This window comes from Crinia signifera, chromosome 11 (genome assembly GCF_055691185.1).
Source record: "Crinia signifera chromosome 11, ASM5569118v1, whole genome shotgun sequence".
In the NCBI taxonomy this organism is placed as follows: Eukaryota; Metazoa; Chordata; class Amphibia; order Anura; family Myobatrachidae; genus Crinia; species Crinia signifera.
Window position 1 is genome coordinate 122,225,526 of NC_139227.1, and position 15,503 is coordinate 122,241,028.

The 15,503-nt window shown below is 46.7% G+C and overlaps 1 protein-coding gene across 5 annotated transcripts in view; it reads left to right on the forward strand.

Annotated features, from left to right (window-relative positions):
• SCUBE2 (signal peptide, CUB domain and EGF like domain containing 2) overlaps nucleotides 1–15,503 on the forward strand; it is an 89,860-nt gene that overhangs the window by 52,895 nt on the left and 21,462 nt on the right. For 3 of the 5 annotated variants that reach the window (XM_083164618.1, XM_083164617.1, XM_083164619.1), the window contains 5 exons: nucleotides 990–1,106; nucleotides 2,686–2,757; nucleotides 5,066–5,170; nucleotides 6,174–6,314; nucleotides 6,588–6,791. In XM_083164618.1, the coding sequence (XP_083020744.1) occupies nucleotides 990–1,106; nucleotides 2,686–2,757; nucleotides 5,066–5,170; nucleotides 6,174–6,314; nucleotides 6,588–6,791 (639 nt within the window). The remainder of the gene's footprint in view (nucleotides 1–989; nucleotides 1,107–2,685; nucleotides 2,758–5,065; nucleotides 5,171–6,173; nucleotides 6,315–6,587; nucleotides 6,792–15,503) is intronic. The other 2 variants (XM_083164620.1, XM_083164621.1) reach the window with 2 other exon arrangements.

Genomic DNA, 15,503 nt, shown 5'->3' on the forward strand with positions numbered 1-15,503 from the left:
ATAGATTCCCCAGGTCTGCCTACAACCAAGTAAACAGCAAATAGAATAACTGGCTCTATAGGAATAAATGACAATAAATATAGCAGAAAAGCCTTTGCTTGAGGCGCTGGTCAGCTGTAACCTTTCGGACTGATTTTCTGCATTGTGCCTCGTTTTCGGGGGTCAGCCAGCAACAAAGACTTCACACATTATGTGAGGCATTCGCAAGATTCCAGCAATGGGGCAGGGGAACTGTTTCCTCACAGAGGTCAATACAGAAAAATGCTGCATCCTGGGAATCCGGGCAGAGACGAAAACCAGGCGATGCTATCTGGAATCTTGCTCTGAGTTTCATCACCCCAATGTTCATAGCTGTAAGCTCTCACGAGCAGGGCCCTCCTCCCTGGTGCTTTTCCTTCTCTTTATCATACCCTTACTACCTATAACTGCACCTGAGTATTCAGCCGGCACTGCTGATGTGGAATTGTACTGCTGATGCAGCAATGGTTATAATCCATGTGCTGTAAGGCTCTGTTCTGTAAATCACCTATTTCTTGTTCTTTTCATACTGTTTTTTTTTTTTTTTTGTACGGCGCTGCAGACCCTTTTTGGCGCCAAATAAATAAAGGGAAACTAAAAGGAATTTATCTACCAGGTACACGGCCCAGAGAAGGTAGGTACGTGGTGGGTTCTCGCTGCTTTATTTTTAGCAGAAATGTGAATAATTCCATCCTAATGTACTTACAATGCTGTCAAACATTAAAATACGGGCAGACAAAATTACTGTTGTGGTGCTGTGGAACTACAAACCCCAGGTCACTTTCTGATTTGCATGCTGGGCATGCATTCAAAAGTCCTTTTTTTAATGTACAATAATGTAAAAAAAATTTTTTGTCATTATTGGGATACTGGAAAAAATGACTTGTATCCCACGGCAACGGGCAACCTTCGATCGGTTGGTGGGGTATAATAAAATGTCACCAATGTGCTTCCATGTGTTTCTTGTTTAGAGGTAGAGAGATCCTCCTCAGAGTCTGAGTCCCATAAAGCATTTCTGCAATGTATTAAGAATGGGGGAAGCGAGCGCTGTTTCTTAAATTGCCAGTCTCGTGTCTACTACGCCCCAGGTGAGTACAATGTAGTGAGGCGCGGGATGGTCATTTGTGTCATTTTCAGGATTTATTTATTTTATATCTTGATTGAAGAGTTTTCATTGGTTGTAGGAACCATCCATTAGACTTTTACTTTCCTTATCTTATATGCACTAGGCAGATACAAGCTCACTGCTGATTGGTTGGGTGTTACTGTTCCTGCCAAGTGACATCATACATACATACATACATACATACATATATATATATATCATTCTTCCATCAAAATCCCAGGTCCGACCTCGTATTTCTGAACCGCCCCTTAATCGGGTTGGACCTGGTTGAAACTTCTTTTTTACTGCATCCTCGACCCAGGTTTTTCTTCCTGGGTTGGCTTTGTTTACAAGGAACACGGTGAGCCCTACAAAACCTATGCATGTCATTAAAAGTGGCCTTTTCGAATCAGATCTGTAAATAAAATATGAAACATTAAAAAAAAAAAGCGGCTCACAAAGATGAGGTCACAAAAGGGAAGGAAGCAATGCTGCTTCTAGCTGTCCCACAACTGTGCACCAGTCTGAATCTGTGGCTCCTCACTGGGTCTCAGGATGATGACATCATTAGCCAATGCCCAGTGTCTGTAGCAGTCACCTGGGTCAGCAGAGTCTGGTGGAGGCAGGAACAGGTGGTCTAATGTAGGCTAAGTACAGTAAGGGGCGAAACAGTTTGAAGACTAAAGCAGCCCATACACGCCCCGATACGGGCGTGCGCTGTGGGCTTAAATATCACGGATCACATCACATTGCATTGCCTGTGCATGCGTTGTGTATGCAGTGCGATGCAATGTGATGAGAACCAAGTACAAAAAGTATGTGCAAGCAGATACTTTTTGTACTGTGCGATGAGGTGCCGCGGGAGCGCGCACCTCAAAGCACAGAACGCACAGCCCGGCATCGCAGCGTGTATGGGCTGCTTTACATCTTATTCAGGATCAGTAATAAAAGTGCACAAGGCTAAACGAAGATCGGAAATTGAAAGCGAGTGAATCTAAGTTGCCTAATACAAACCAGGTGCAATTACATCTCAAACTCAGCGTCAGCCAAGCTGTTTCTGAGATTTCAACAGCCAATTTCATCCAAAAGTTCTACATCAGTTATAATGGCGGTATGTTTATTATGTTTTAGAAGGTGCTAGATAAATGATAAGTAAAATCTGATTGTTTTGGGCAAAGGCTCAACTTCTAAAAACCTGCACTTTATGTAAACATACCCCTATGTGTTATGTCACCTGATTGTAGTAATTAGCATATCGTGCCCTGCAAACCAATCAGATGCTAGCTAGAGTCATTCTTGCTATATCTCCCAGAATGCCTGGGTGGGTCCCAAATTTCCAGGGGCACTCCCGGACTCCCTGAAGAGTGAGCCAGTCTCCTGCATGCGGCGCAGGGGTGGGATATTGTGGTCCCGCCCCTTCTGCAGAGTGCCGCTACTCTATTCGCTATAACGGTACTCAGTAGCACAAAATGAACGCTATAGCACCAGCAAGTACTGCTCATGTCGCCTGGGGTGTTTGATTCAAGCCTCCATCTGTAAGACTGTCATATGTTTCTGTTTAGGGCTGCAAGATTCCTATACTGTCACCTGTGGAAAAGCGAAACGCTCCAGAGGCAACGAAACGCTCAGCTCAGGTAACTGAAACAACTTTATAGTGCGTTATTTTATTGCATACAATACTGTTGTGATCTCTGGATCTATTATATAATGTGCACTTTACGGAACGCAACAGTACAAATAAAGCTTGGAAAATCTGATTTTTTTAATCCACTGAGAAAGAGGGCGGGATGTATTAAGCGGAAAATGCGGTAAAACCCAGTTTTACCGCATTTCCTATGTACTAAAACCCTGCCGCACCGATAACGCTGGGCAGGGTATCGTCACCTTTGGGTGGTGATACCCTATAGAGGCCTATGGGCTTCTATTCGCCGCCCGCTGCCTCCGCCGCAACCCCGCCGCCTCTCCCCCTACCTCCAGCTTACCTTCCTGAAAGGTCCTCCTGGACCCCGGAAAGGTAAACCTCTCCTCCCCCTAGCAAGGCACCCGGACGTCCTTCTGGCTCCAGAGGGAAGGCGGAGGCGCCACGGACAGCCACGCTGAGCTGTCCCGGCGTGAAGGGAGCAGTAGGCGGCTGGGAGGTGATGGAGACCCCCGCACACCACATTACAGGTATCGCGGGGGGCCTCCGTCACTGCACTGCGATGCCAGACGCATATGTTAGTACATATGCGCTGGCATCGCGGCGAAGGGTGGCGATGTATATTAATACATCCCGCCCTAAATAACATTAAAGAGTAATTTTGGAGACAAGTAATTATAGCAAAAATTAGGTTTTGTTTCTGAAGAATGTTACAAAGTTGATGAAGCCCTCAGAATTTATTTTCCCTGTTACAGATTTATTCTCACACATCTGTCCTCTCTAACCCTAATCCCAAACACCTAGTTCCTAATTCTTGTTTGTCTGGCTTTTGTGATGGCCGAGATGGCACCTGGCACCATTCCGCAGATGCTCGGAGTAATGGCTGGCTGGCCACTAGTACACTATGGTGGTGATTCTGGTTGGTTTGCAAAAGCAAATTCCTTCTTTAATGGACAAAACCATGCTGCACTGCAGGTGGGGCAGATGTAACATGTGCAGAGAGAGTTAGATTTGGGTGTGTTATTTTGTTTCTGTGCAGGGTAAATACTGGCTGCTTTATTCTTACACTGCATTTTAGATTTCAGTTTGAACACACCCCACCCAAATGTAACACTCTCTGCAGACTTGCGCTCCAGCAATTTGCATCATGTGACACAGAAGGGGAACATGTGTATAATGTCACATTTATATTCTAATGTTCTACATGAGACGCAAATCTGTTATACGGAACCTCCACCGCGGTTCTGCACGAGGCACAAATCTGTCATACAGAGCCTCCACCGCGGTTCTGCACGAGGCACAAATCTGTCATACGGAGCCTCCACCGCGGTTCTGCACGAGGCACAAATCTGTCATACGGAGCCTCCACCGCGGTTCTGCACGAGGCACAAATCTGTTATACAGAACCTCCACCGCGGTTCTGCACGAGGCACAAATCTGTCACACGGAGCCACCAACGCGGTTCTGCACGAGGCACAAATCTGTTACACGGAGCCTCCAACGCGGTTCTGCATGAGACACAAATCTGTCATACGGAACCTCCACCGCGGTTCTGCATGAGGCACAAATCTGTCATACGGAGCCTCCACCGCGGTTCTGCATGAGGCACAAATCTGTCATACAGAACCTCCACCGCGTTTCTGCATGAGACACAAATCTGTCATATGGAACCTCCACTAAATGTTCAGCGAACCATCCTATATAATACAAGACTACCGCTGCTCCTCACCTCTATGGGGGTTGTTCTGCGTGCAGGCGGCCACCAGATGACACCCGACAGAGCATTTCCTGGAGCTCCTGCTGGAGCGCACACAGCTGCCGTCGATGATATTGCTGTTATGTTGTTTCGTCATTTGGATGGGTTGGTAATTAGTCTTTTATAAGGGTTAAATCTCTGCAGCTGTGGGAGTAGGGCTGTCGCATTAACCCTTCGAGCACCAACATTGCTGTGAGCGATCCTCAAAATATCCGCTAAAAATGCCAGCGCCGCTCCCAGCGACTGTTCCTTTAGTATAAGTATATATATATATATATATATATATATATATATATATATATATATATATATATAAATACAATTACAGCCAAGTCAATTCATTAAAGTTTAGTTAAATATTGCACCAAAAAAGAGAACAGTCGCTGTGGCACTCAAAGGATTAATAATAACAAAAAGGTTTGCTTGGCAATTTTCACACCTAGCTCGACAATTTCCCTCGGCGCTCAAAGGGTTAATCTACAATATTCTGTCTTTGTTTCATAAAACCAAATCTTAACTTTTAATGTTATTTTTGTTTCCTCTGCAGAACTTTCCACAGTCAGGACGAGCGTCGCGTTTAAGCTGAACGACGGCGTCTGCAGAATGAAGAGAACGGATCTCTTCCAGGGTCACGCCCAGCCCAGGTTATCAGGTATGAACTGGTCCAATGCATCCTACATGTACTAATTAGGATTTACAGAAGCCTATGGGGGGAACCAATCAGAAACTACTTCCTATTTATTTAGCACCTTCTATAAAATAATAGATAGTATCTGGTTGGTTTCCCCTAGTAAATATCCCCCTATGGCTTTTATGAGCAGTTTTGCCGGCAGAACCAATTTCGAGCCTATTTAGATCCTAGATACTACTGATATCGCTGAGGCATGAGGTACCTAGTGATAGGCCTCATTGTTATGACTATAACGTTACCCGTCGGCGTGGTCAGAACATGACGTCACACACAGGTCTAGACTGCGGTGGTCAACTGCTAATTACAGTTCCCAGCTTGCCAGTCATTATTTATTTCTGGGCGTCTAATGCGTTTCTCTAAACCAGACATGTCCAAACTGTGGCCCTCCAGCTGTTGTGAAACTACAAGTCCCATCATGCCTTGCCACAGTTTTGCTATTAGGGAATGCAAAAACCATGGCAAGGCATGCTGGGATGTGGAGTTGCACAACAGCTGGAGGGCCACAGTTTGGACATGCCTGTTCTAAATGATTCAGCCTATTTTCTGCAGACGGGGGCAGGACGCAGGCAAACCGAGGAGTCAAAGTGAGAAAAAAATAAATCTGAATTCTGCTTAGTACATACAGGAAACCAAACAGACATTTACCTGTGTGATTATACTGTTAAAGCTTAATAACAAGAGGTAACGTTTTAATGATACGTCCCTTATAAACGGTACTTTGCCTAAAAGCAGACATGAAAACACTTTAATGAGCAGGATATAAGAACATAAACATCTATTTCAGTGATAGCCGGGAGGGATTCTGACTGGAATAAGAGGCAGCGGTAACAGGGGGGTGCTGAGAACAGATGGGGCGTTACGTTATCGTATCCTGGTTTCTCTTGAGTGGAGTCTGTCATTAACAAAATGTGGAAAAACCCATCCCAAGCCTTCGGCTTCTGTTTCATCTCCTCTTTCCGCACAGAGAAACAAACACTTCTCCATGACTATTTCTCCTTCGTAAATATCACGTGTAAGAAGGGGCAGAGCGGACGCAAGGCAGCGGCGAAGGAGACCTTTGTAACCGCCCAGTTTGAGCTGGAAGCCAACCATAAGGAGGTGACAGGTTGGTTGGCATGTGATGAACTTTGAAAGAACTTCTTCTCTCTCCAAACTTTTCTGCTTCTCTGTCTTGCAAAAATATAAAAAATAAAGTATCTCCTGTTTTGTGATATTTGGTGTGGACAGGTGATGGTTGATGGTTTTCAGGCAATAAAATGAGGTTAGCGAGAGCCCAGGGTTGTGACAAGAACTTTTGACACCCACAATGCATTGCAGTTTGTCAACTTTCTCTCTGACGGCCATTTTGTTACAGCTGTTTCTCCTTGCACGTTTACAGAGTCGTGCAGCTTCAGCTGCGTGCGGAGGAAAGCGGAGAAGCGCTTGCGCAAGACAATCCGGACCCTGCGGAAAGCAATTACCAAGGAACATTTTTACGTCCGTCTGTCAGGAAAGGACTTTGAGGTGGCCAGAAAAACTGCCAGGACGCCGGAAGTGCAGGATTCATGTGGAACCGGACAAGTACGTGTGGACAGCCGATGTGGTAAGCGACAGCAGTGGAGGTAGCATCAGGAGGTGGCAAAGGGTGAAAAGTTACTGTTTGTAACCCATAGCAACCAGACGTACACCTTCATTCTCTGAACTATATTGGAAAAACATTGGAAACTAATTAGGAAAATTAAGTTATGGTAGCAAACAGAACTATTATTGGGGCGTTGGCTTTTATTGCACACGGCCTACAATTGCTAGCAAAGATAATGTTGCGCGCTGTTGCACTCCTATCCATAGTTTTTTCAATGAAAAAAAACAAACAAACAAATAATGATACCCTGTCAGGTTTTTGTTTTATCATTGACTGAGAAATGCCTTCTCCTAAATTCATTGGTAAGATACATAGAAATGTACCATAAATAACCAGATTGGCCAAACGCCAGTGCAGAATTCAGTCCAGGAACAGAATTCACCTAGGAACTGTTCAGGAAGTAATGCTGGGTGCACACTGGCGATACGCCATCAGTCAGACATAGATCAGACTGGCATGTCGCTCTGTGTATGCACGATACGCACGCTGCAGCGGTAACTAGGGTTACCACTACCTGTCCAGGATCACTCCGGACAGTCCGCCGAGCAGCTGGAGCCAGGCTGCGCTGAAGCTGAGTTCAGCCATCAGCTCAGCGGCGCAGCCCGTCTCTAACCAGCGGCAATCTCGAGAATTTTCTGGGCTTGCCAGTCTGGGCTCTGAGGCATGGCCCGGAAAATTCTCAGGATTACCACTGAAGGGGTTAATGAAGGAGGAAGGGGGGGGGAGTGTATCGCGTCATAATTTCTGATCGCTGATAGGTGAATTTGCAGAGTCCTGCGATCAGATGGCGGCCGCCCACAGAGTGAAATCTGCTAATTATTATTATTATTACATTTTATGTATAAGGCGCCACAAGTGTTACCCAGCACCGTACAGAGGGCACACACGAGAACGGTACAGGGAGACAGAATGTAACATTACAGTAAATAAATAAGGTAAAGGCCCCACACACTGAGCCGATTTGGTCCGATTTTGACCAATCGTGCCGTTAAATCGGACCATATCTGACATGCCGTCGGGTCCGATGCGCGGTCCTGTGCAGGACCCAAGCAGGTGGTCGGAAAGGCTGCCCGTCCGACCGACCGTCCTGGGACCTCCCTCCCGGTGGCGAGGCTGGCGGGGAGCAGGGACGCATGCGATCCGTCACAGTCACATGCGTCCCTGCCGACCGGGAAGGTCCTGGCGGCTCGCAGGGTATGGGGTATCCGTACACTGCTGCGGCCAAAGGCGGGAGAGGTGCTTTTACCAGTAGGAGAGTATGTGGGCAAAGATGGTTGCTGAGTAGGAGAGAGCAGTAAGTGAAGTGTGAGGAGAAGAGGGCTATGGGCGGGATGTTGTAACATCCGCAGCCCTGTATCGCCGGGCATCGCATTATTAATAACGGCATCTGTTCTAACATGCGGTTATTAATGCAAGGGACAGCTCTTGCGATAAGCGTCAACCCACCTGCGTTCCCACGTCCAGCTTTATTATGGGGTCACCTATAAAACGCTATGCCGCCCCCTGTGTCAGACCCCGACCATCTGAATCAGGCTAAATGATCTTTATTTTCACATCCATTTACACGCACATAACCCGCGTGTAATCTAAGCTAAACTTCTGTAAGCCAAGTGTAAGTAGCCTAACTGTCCAGTGCGCCGCAGCGGTCCTGCCGTGTAAACAGCTCCGGGACGCCCGTACAAGGCGGCTAATGGGATCTGACAGGTATTCTTCAGCAAAAGGCAATTACAAGCCGAACGCTCAGTATGGTTTCAATAATCCCCAGAGGTTCTTAGACCTTTTATTAAGATAACATCTGAAGCTTATCCCTAACACGTTGCACGTCACGCTCGTTTATCATCCGCGCACATGACACATAAATGGGCCACGGAGGAAATATCTTTAGAGGCTGTCGGGAAACCCGAGTTAAGTAAATAGTAGCGTTGGATGAAGTTGAAGTCGGCGCACCAGCCATGTTCCCGTCCTGGCGTCTGTCTCCACTATAATATTATCCTCCCCCGTGCGCTAATGGATAAATGGGCACTTTGGTGTAGTCACGTATAGTGAGTGCTGCACGGTGATGCTGCCGCGTCCTGCCGCTGTGACTGCTGCCGCGTCCCGCCGCTGTGACTGCCGCCGCGTCCTGCCGCTGTGACTGCTGCATTATTATGGACGGATAAATATCCTCCTTCTTCCTACGTTTTGTTAGTGTTGCTGGGAATGACTGTGTAGACTGCGGTCGGCAATATGAAGGTGGACACATGAAATGGGTCAACAGGTTCGGAAGATCGACACTAGTATTACGTTGACAATGGCAAGTTTGTCATTCAAAAGGTCGACATGAATTTTTTGCATTTTTTTTTTTCAAAACAGACGGTATACCCTACCAGCCACTAGGGCTTGGAATAGAATAGAGTGCCAAGCCATGAGAGGGGACGGGGTACACTGACTCGGTGTCCATGTCGACTTAGGGTCGACATAGACACACAAAAAAGTGAAAAAATCATGTTGACCTTCTGACTGTTGACCTTAGGTCCATCGACTTATTTCATGTGTCGATATAAGTTATGTTGACTTTTAGTGGTGGACCTCATAGACTCCTTCTGCTGCATTACCATAATAGACTCCTCCTGCTGCATTTCCATAATAGACTCCTCCTGCTGCATTACCATAATAGACTCCTCCTGCTGCATTACCATAATAGACTCCTCCTGCTGCATTACCATAATAGACTCCTCCTGCTGCATTACCGTAATAGACTTCTCCTGCTGCATTACCGTAATAGACTCCTCCTGCTGCATTACCGTAATAGACTCCTCCTGCTGCATTACCGTAATAGACTCCTCCTGCTGCATTACCGTAATAGACTCCTCCTGCTGCATTACCGTAATAGACTCCTCCTGCTGCATTACCGTAATAGACTCCTCCTGCTGCATTACCGTAATAGACTCCTCCTGCTGCATTACCATAATAGACTCCTCCTGCTGCATTACCGTAATAGACTCCTCCTGCTGCATTACCATAATAGACTCCTCCTGCTGCATTTCCGTACAGCGCTATCACTGCTGCTTCCACGCAGTTTGGAGAGAACAATCAGCTTCTGTCATTTCCCAAACACAGGCAGTGGCAGTTAGGAGCTGATAGTTTTATATTCATTTTATAATTCAGTTTTCTCAAATATAATGCAATAACAATCAGATTAACCCACAGCGATACAAATCTTTAATAACATCCGTGCCCCAATCTGGCAGAAGCAGATCGAGGCCACCACAAACCTCTGTCAGCACCGCAGTCACGGGTCTCCCCGGATCTCCCCAAAAGTCTACAAGTAGACTCCTTCCTGCCGTCAGAACAGATGCACTTACCTACAAACCCTGCGTGTTGGGTTTCCATCGTATGACTATCTCCCAGTCCAGCAGACATTCTTAGTATGGCAGATAGTACTGGTATCTGTGTGGGCTGGTGTAATCACATTCCACCTACAGCCCTTTTATTACTTTACTAGTTAAAAGCCCGTCAAAAAGACGGCTTCTGCAATGTACTTTCACTTTCAGGTTTTTACTTTCACTTTGAGCTGTGACAGTTTTTAGCCCACAAACTCTCCGCCCCCTCCGTCCCTATCTGCTACTACCTCCAATCTCTGTCTTCACATCTCCCTCTCTCCAAGTTTGAACAGATCAGCGTCCCTTCAAAATTGCTTTCACTTTCTGTTAAGACATCTTTTAGTACACAAAGGAGTAATTTGGTCCGTCTAGTAGTGGTCACTGGCGGTACTTCACCTCATAGAGGTGAGGAGTAGTTAGCCATATATATATATATATATATATATATATATATATATACACACACGGTCCAAAGGCTTGAATCAAGCAAGGGCGTCACACGGAGATCCTTTTCAAAATAGTGCTTTTATTGCAAATGCAAGTGTTACAATCCATAGGTTTTGTTTTATTTATGCTCTTTTACAGAACAGTTAGGCTTATACGTGTTATATATGTACCCTCATACAAGCTTTCCTATAAGTATTGCTGTTTCTGCCATTCTATCACGTCTGTGCTTTTCAGCCTCGTCTTCCTGTCATCAGGAGGATTTATCGATTTCCCTGGTACTGGATATGACACAAAGGGGTACATTTACTAAAGCTTCTAAAAATGAAAATAGGTGATGTTTCCTATAGCAACCAATCAAATTCAGTCTATCATTTCTCTATAGCAACCTAGAAAATGACAGTCTGAATCTGATTGGTTGCTATGCAACATCACCTTTTTTTTTTTTTCATTTTGGGAAGCTTTACTAAACCGATGTTTGGATACAATGGTATCTGGGGCCTGATTCAGCAAGGCTCGCTAACCAGAGGTCGTTCACACCCCCTCGCATATGGCCGAAGAGAAGTCATTCGATGTTCACTGACCATCAAATGATTCCTTTCCCCTTTAAAAATCAAAGTCAGTCTGAACTGACTTTTATTTCCGTCGGTGCCCGCCGAAGAGGGGGCAGGCGCTGATGTCATGTGACGTCAACCGCCCGCATCGGCTTGCGCCAGCTCACCAGCGTTCCCAGGGGAACGAACAGCATTTTCATGGGGACGCCCGTAAAACACTGGGCTTTCCTATGGTCCAGCTTTGTTTCTGCCCCCGTCCACCCCCCGGCCCTCCCTCCCCCGCAACGAACCACTTGGCAAGTGTATAACGCGCTGAAGCCGTTCAGTGCTGGGGTTTGCACGTTTTGAGCGACCCTGAATCGGACCACAGAGATGTGTCTTATCCCTCAGGAATAAGGATAAGTCTGCTGCTGATATAACACACATGGGGCTAGAGTGAGAAGTCGCTGGCGTGATATTTTATCTCGCCGAGTCTAGACGCCCAGCCGGGAAGGTTGAGGTTGTGCCGTATGGACAGTAGATTAAGACCTAAATCCCTGAATGCGTCTCCTCAGCCGAGTCCGTGAACTGTGTAAAACCTGTAAATGATGTTGCGGGAATCAATTTGCGCTGAGTGTTTGGGGTGTGCGGGAGGAAGGCGCCAGCTCTGACCTCCTTCCCGGGTTCACATCCAACCGGGAAACCATAGGGGCTTTCTATGGCCCTAGATACTTGAAGGAAACCTTTCTAAAAGGAGGTGAAGTGCTTTTAAATGTCTTTGTAGCCGTTAATCCGGACACCCTATGGGCCTCTGCCTTTGCATCACAAAAGATCTGGCATATGAAGAACCAGCTGCGTGAGATGGTAGAATGGGCCTTTAATGGTCACTGGAGACTGACAATAGAGCACAGCTATGAAGATGAAGTCTGCTAAAGCCAATTGCATCCTTTGTGGGAGACTGACACAGGAGATTTGAATTATTGAATTGGTTTATGTAAATAGGGCTGTCTCATGGTTACGGTGTCTTGTGGTCAGATACATTTGGGACGTGGCGTAGCACCTCGGGTAAATCTGACCATGGTCCTGATTCTGCTTGACTCGGTAAGCTGCGAAGCTTGCAGTCCCAGAGGGCCCACCCCGCCAAATCGCCCCCCCCCCCCCATGCCACTGTGTCCCCTTGCGTGGTTGCTGCCGTGGAAGACACATCCCTTTGCATGTCCCGCTGCCGGAGGAATCAGTCCCGCCTCCCACCTGCAATCCCATGGTAAGGCCCAGCGTTTTCATGGGGAAGCCTGTGGAGGACACCTGACTACGTTCTCCCCTGGTCCCGGCCCGCATCGGTCCATGTGAACAGATCGGCGACTACGCAAGTCAGTTCGCCCAGGGACCCTGCACATGCGCAGATAAGAGACATTGGTCCCTGTTCGAACGCGTAGGGACCCGAATTCACCGAAATGACCCCCCATCATATGTAGCTATAAAGTTTAGGTAAAATCACAACTGTTATGACACCTCAGGCGCCGAGCCCCATGCATAGTACCATCAGCAGAGGAGAAACTGCTCCTGCCCTAGGGCTAATGCAATTTCCGGTGGTGCAACCAATGGTGACGCATAAGGATGCACCAATCAGTATTACACAGATACTGACATTGAGCATCTCAGCCTGGCATGTCATACGCACGGATGTACCCCAGGGGAGGAACACGTAGCTTAATTTGCATAAATTCACCAACACTGTTGTGTCTACCTCAGCGTGAGGACCAATATATTCTGTTCTTTCCATGTTTAATGGATTGCGGTCTTCCCTCGCTAACTGTAATGTATATATGTCCTCATCTGCCCTTCTAGTTACATCTAGTCGTAAGAGATTTTACTAACACTAATTTTACTGACCTCTTTTGTGCATTGCTTTCCAGAAAATTCGTCTTATTCACATCACTGTAGGAATAAGATGCACAAGCAGCTTCTGCTGATTAAAATGATATCTGGCATCCCTATATTCTGTGTGTGACTGCAACTGTCTACATACGAAATGCTATGTCAGTGGTTTCCTGAAAAACACTGGAACCTACCACTTTGTATGCAGATACAGCCGCACTTGCACACAGAATATAGGCATGCTGTATATCATTTTAATCCGGAGAAGCTGCTTGTGCGTCATATTCACACAGTGATGCATTTTATCATCGCACCAACCACTTGCGGTGCATGATGTATTGAGGCTGAGGGGTTAATTTACTAAGAGGAGCGTTCTATTGAAGATGGGCTGTTGCCCATAGCAACCATTCAGATTCTATATAATATCTACTAGACCAGGGCTGGGCAACACCAGCCCTCCAGATGTTAGTGAACTACACATCCCAGGATGCTTTGCATTAGTTTTGCTATGTGGCCATGCTGAAACTGATGCAAGGCATGCTGGGATGTGTAGTTCATCAACATCTGGAGGGCCGGTTTTGCCCAGCCCTGTACTAGACGGTGCTAAATAAATAAGTAGGGGGACATTTACTGAGATGGGAGATTTATTTCACATTGGGCTGTTGCTATGGGCAACCAGTCAGAATCGACTTATTTATTTAGCACCTTCTAGAAGATAACAGATAGGTTGGTTGCCATAGCAACATCCCATCTTCAATAGAGCTCTCATCTTAGTACTCTGCCACTGAATGTACGAGGACAAATGATGCTAATGTTCCATAGCCCAACCCAGTATAAGATCCTACATAGGTGATAGACCAGTGGGGTCAAACTCATGGCCCTCCAGCTGTTGGGAAACTACGCATCCCAGCATGCCCTGCCATAGATTTTATATAACGGATTGCTAAAACTGGTAGGGCATGCTGGGACATGTAGTTCCACAACAGCTGGAGAGCCATGAGTTTGACACCGCTGTAAAAGACTCTTTGTAGCCCGGATTAACCTCAACCATTTGTTCTTTTCTTTGTCATCCGATCATTAATACGCATCTTAATTACTGTTTAGTATCTGCTTTTCCTATCCTTCCTGGAGTTCAGTCATGGACAAGAGTCCCTGTAATTGGGGAACACAGGGGTCCTGACCACTATCTCAGTCACTAGTTGGGCCCCCTCCAAACCAGCGGGAGAACTGAACAGCAAATCTATGTGATTTTATCCGACCTATGGGAGATAATAAGCGGACTGTAGGGTCATTGATCACTAATTCGGTCACTTCACCTCTGTTTCAGGACGATGCACACTACCGCATGGTCTGATACCCGTTGCTGGGGAGGGATCCTAAGGATCTCCCTCCCAATGATTTCTGGGAAGTCCTTTTAGGCTACAGAGACTAATCTCAGAATCAGAATCAGAATCAACTTTATTGGCCATGTATGCTTGCGCACACTAGGAATTTTTTGTGGATTTACAGTGCAGCATCAAGCAGGGATGAAGGTGGGGGGGTGAAGGCATTACATACATTACATTAAGACATTACATGTGGGGAACACATACCCGCCGAGCTGCACAGCGCCTAGGCAGCCATCAGCGGCGCCACTGGTCGCTGCAACAGCCAGGAAGGTAACATTAAGTACAGTTATCACATAGGGAGCACATACCCTCCGAGCTGCACAGCGCCTAGGCAGCCATCAGCGGCGCCACTGGTCGCTGCCAACAGCCAGGAAGGTAACATTAAGTACAGTTATCACATAGGGAGCACATACCCACCGAGCTGCACAGCGCCTAGGCAGCCATCAGCGGCGCCACTGGTCGCTGCAACAGCCAGGAAGGTAACATTAAGTACAGTTATCACATAGGGAGCACATACCCACCAAGCTGAACAGCGCCTAGGCAGCCATCAGCGGCGCCACTGGTCACAGAAACAGCCAGGTAGGTAACAATACAAGCAGAGAGACAGTACAGTTATCACACATGGAACATATTTGGCTGAGCTGCACAGCTCCTAGGCAGCCATCAGCGGCGCCATCTTGATCATGCTGCTCAAAGGCAGCAGTAATAATATTATTTTCATGGCAACGGAAGCATGAGTTCAACCGGATGCAGCACTTTTCTTCCAAAGCTGGCACACCCTGCCAGCTTGTTGTTCAACGGGTGTGCAACTAGTTTGTTGTTCAACGGGTGTGCAACTAGTGATGGTACAGCATACAGGCTTTGCAAACAGTGGTTACGGAGGTACATGGTACAAATCATTGTAAAGAGACAGTAAACAAAGAAAATACATAGCTTTCATCGGCTTAGAGGCTGACAGAGATGGTAATTGGTGAAAAATAAAATGATGCCATGTGCGGGTGTAAGTCCAAATCCAGTCCAAACTCCAGTCAAACTCATGCTTCTGTTGTCATGCTTACGATGCAGGCT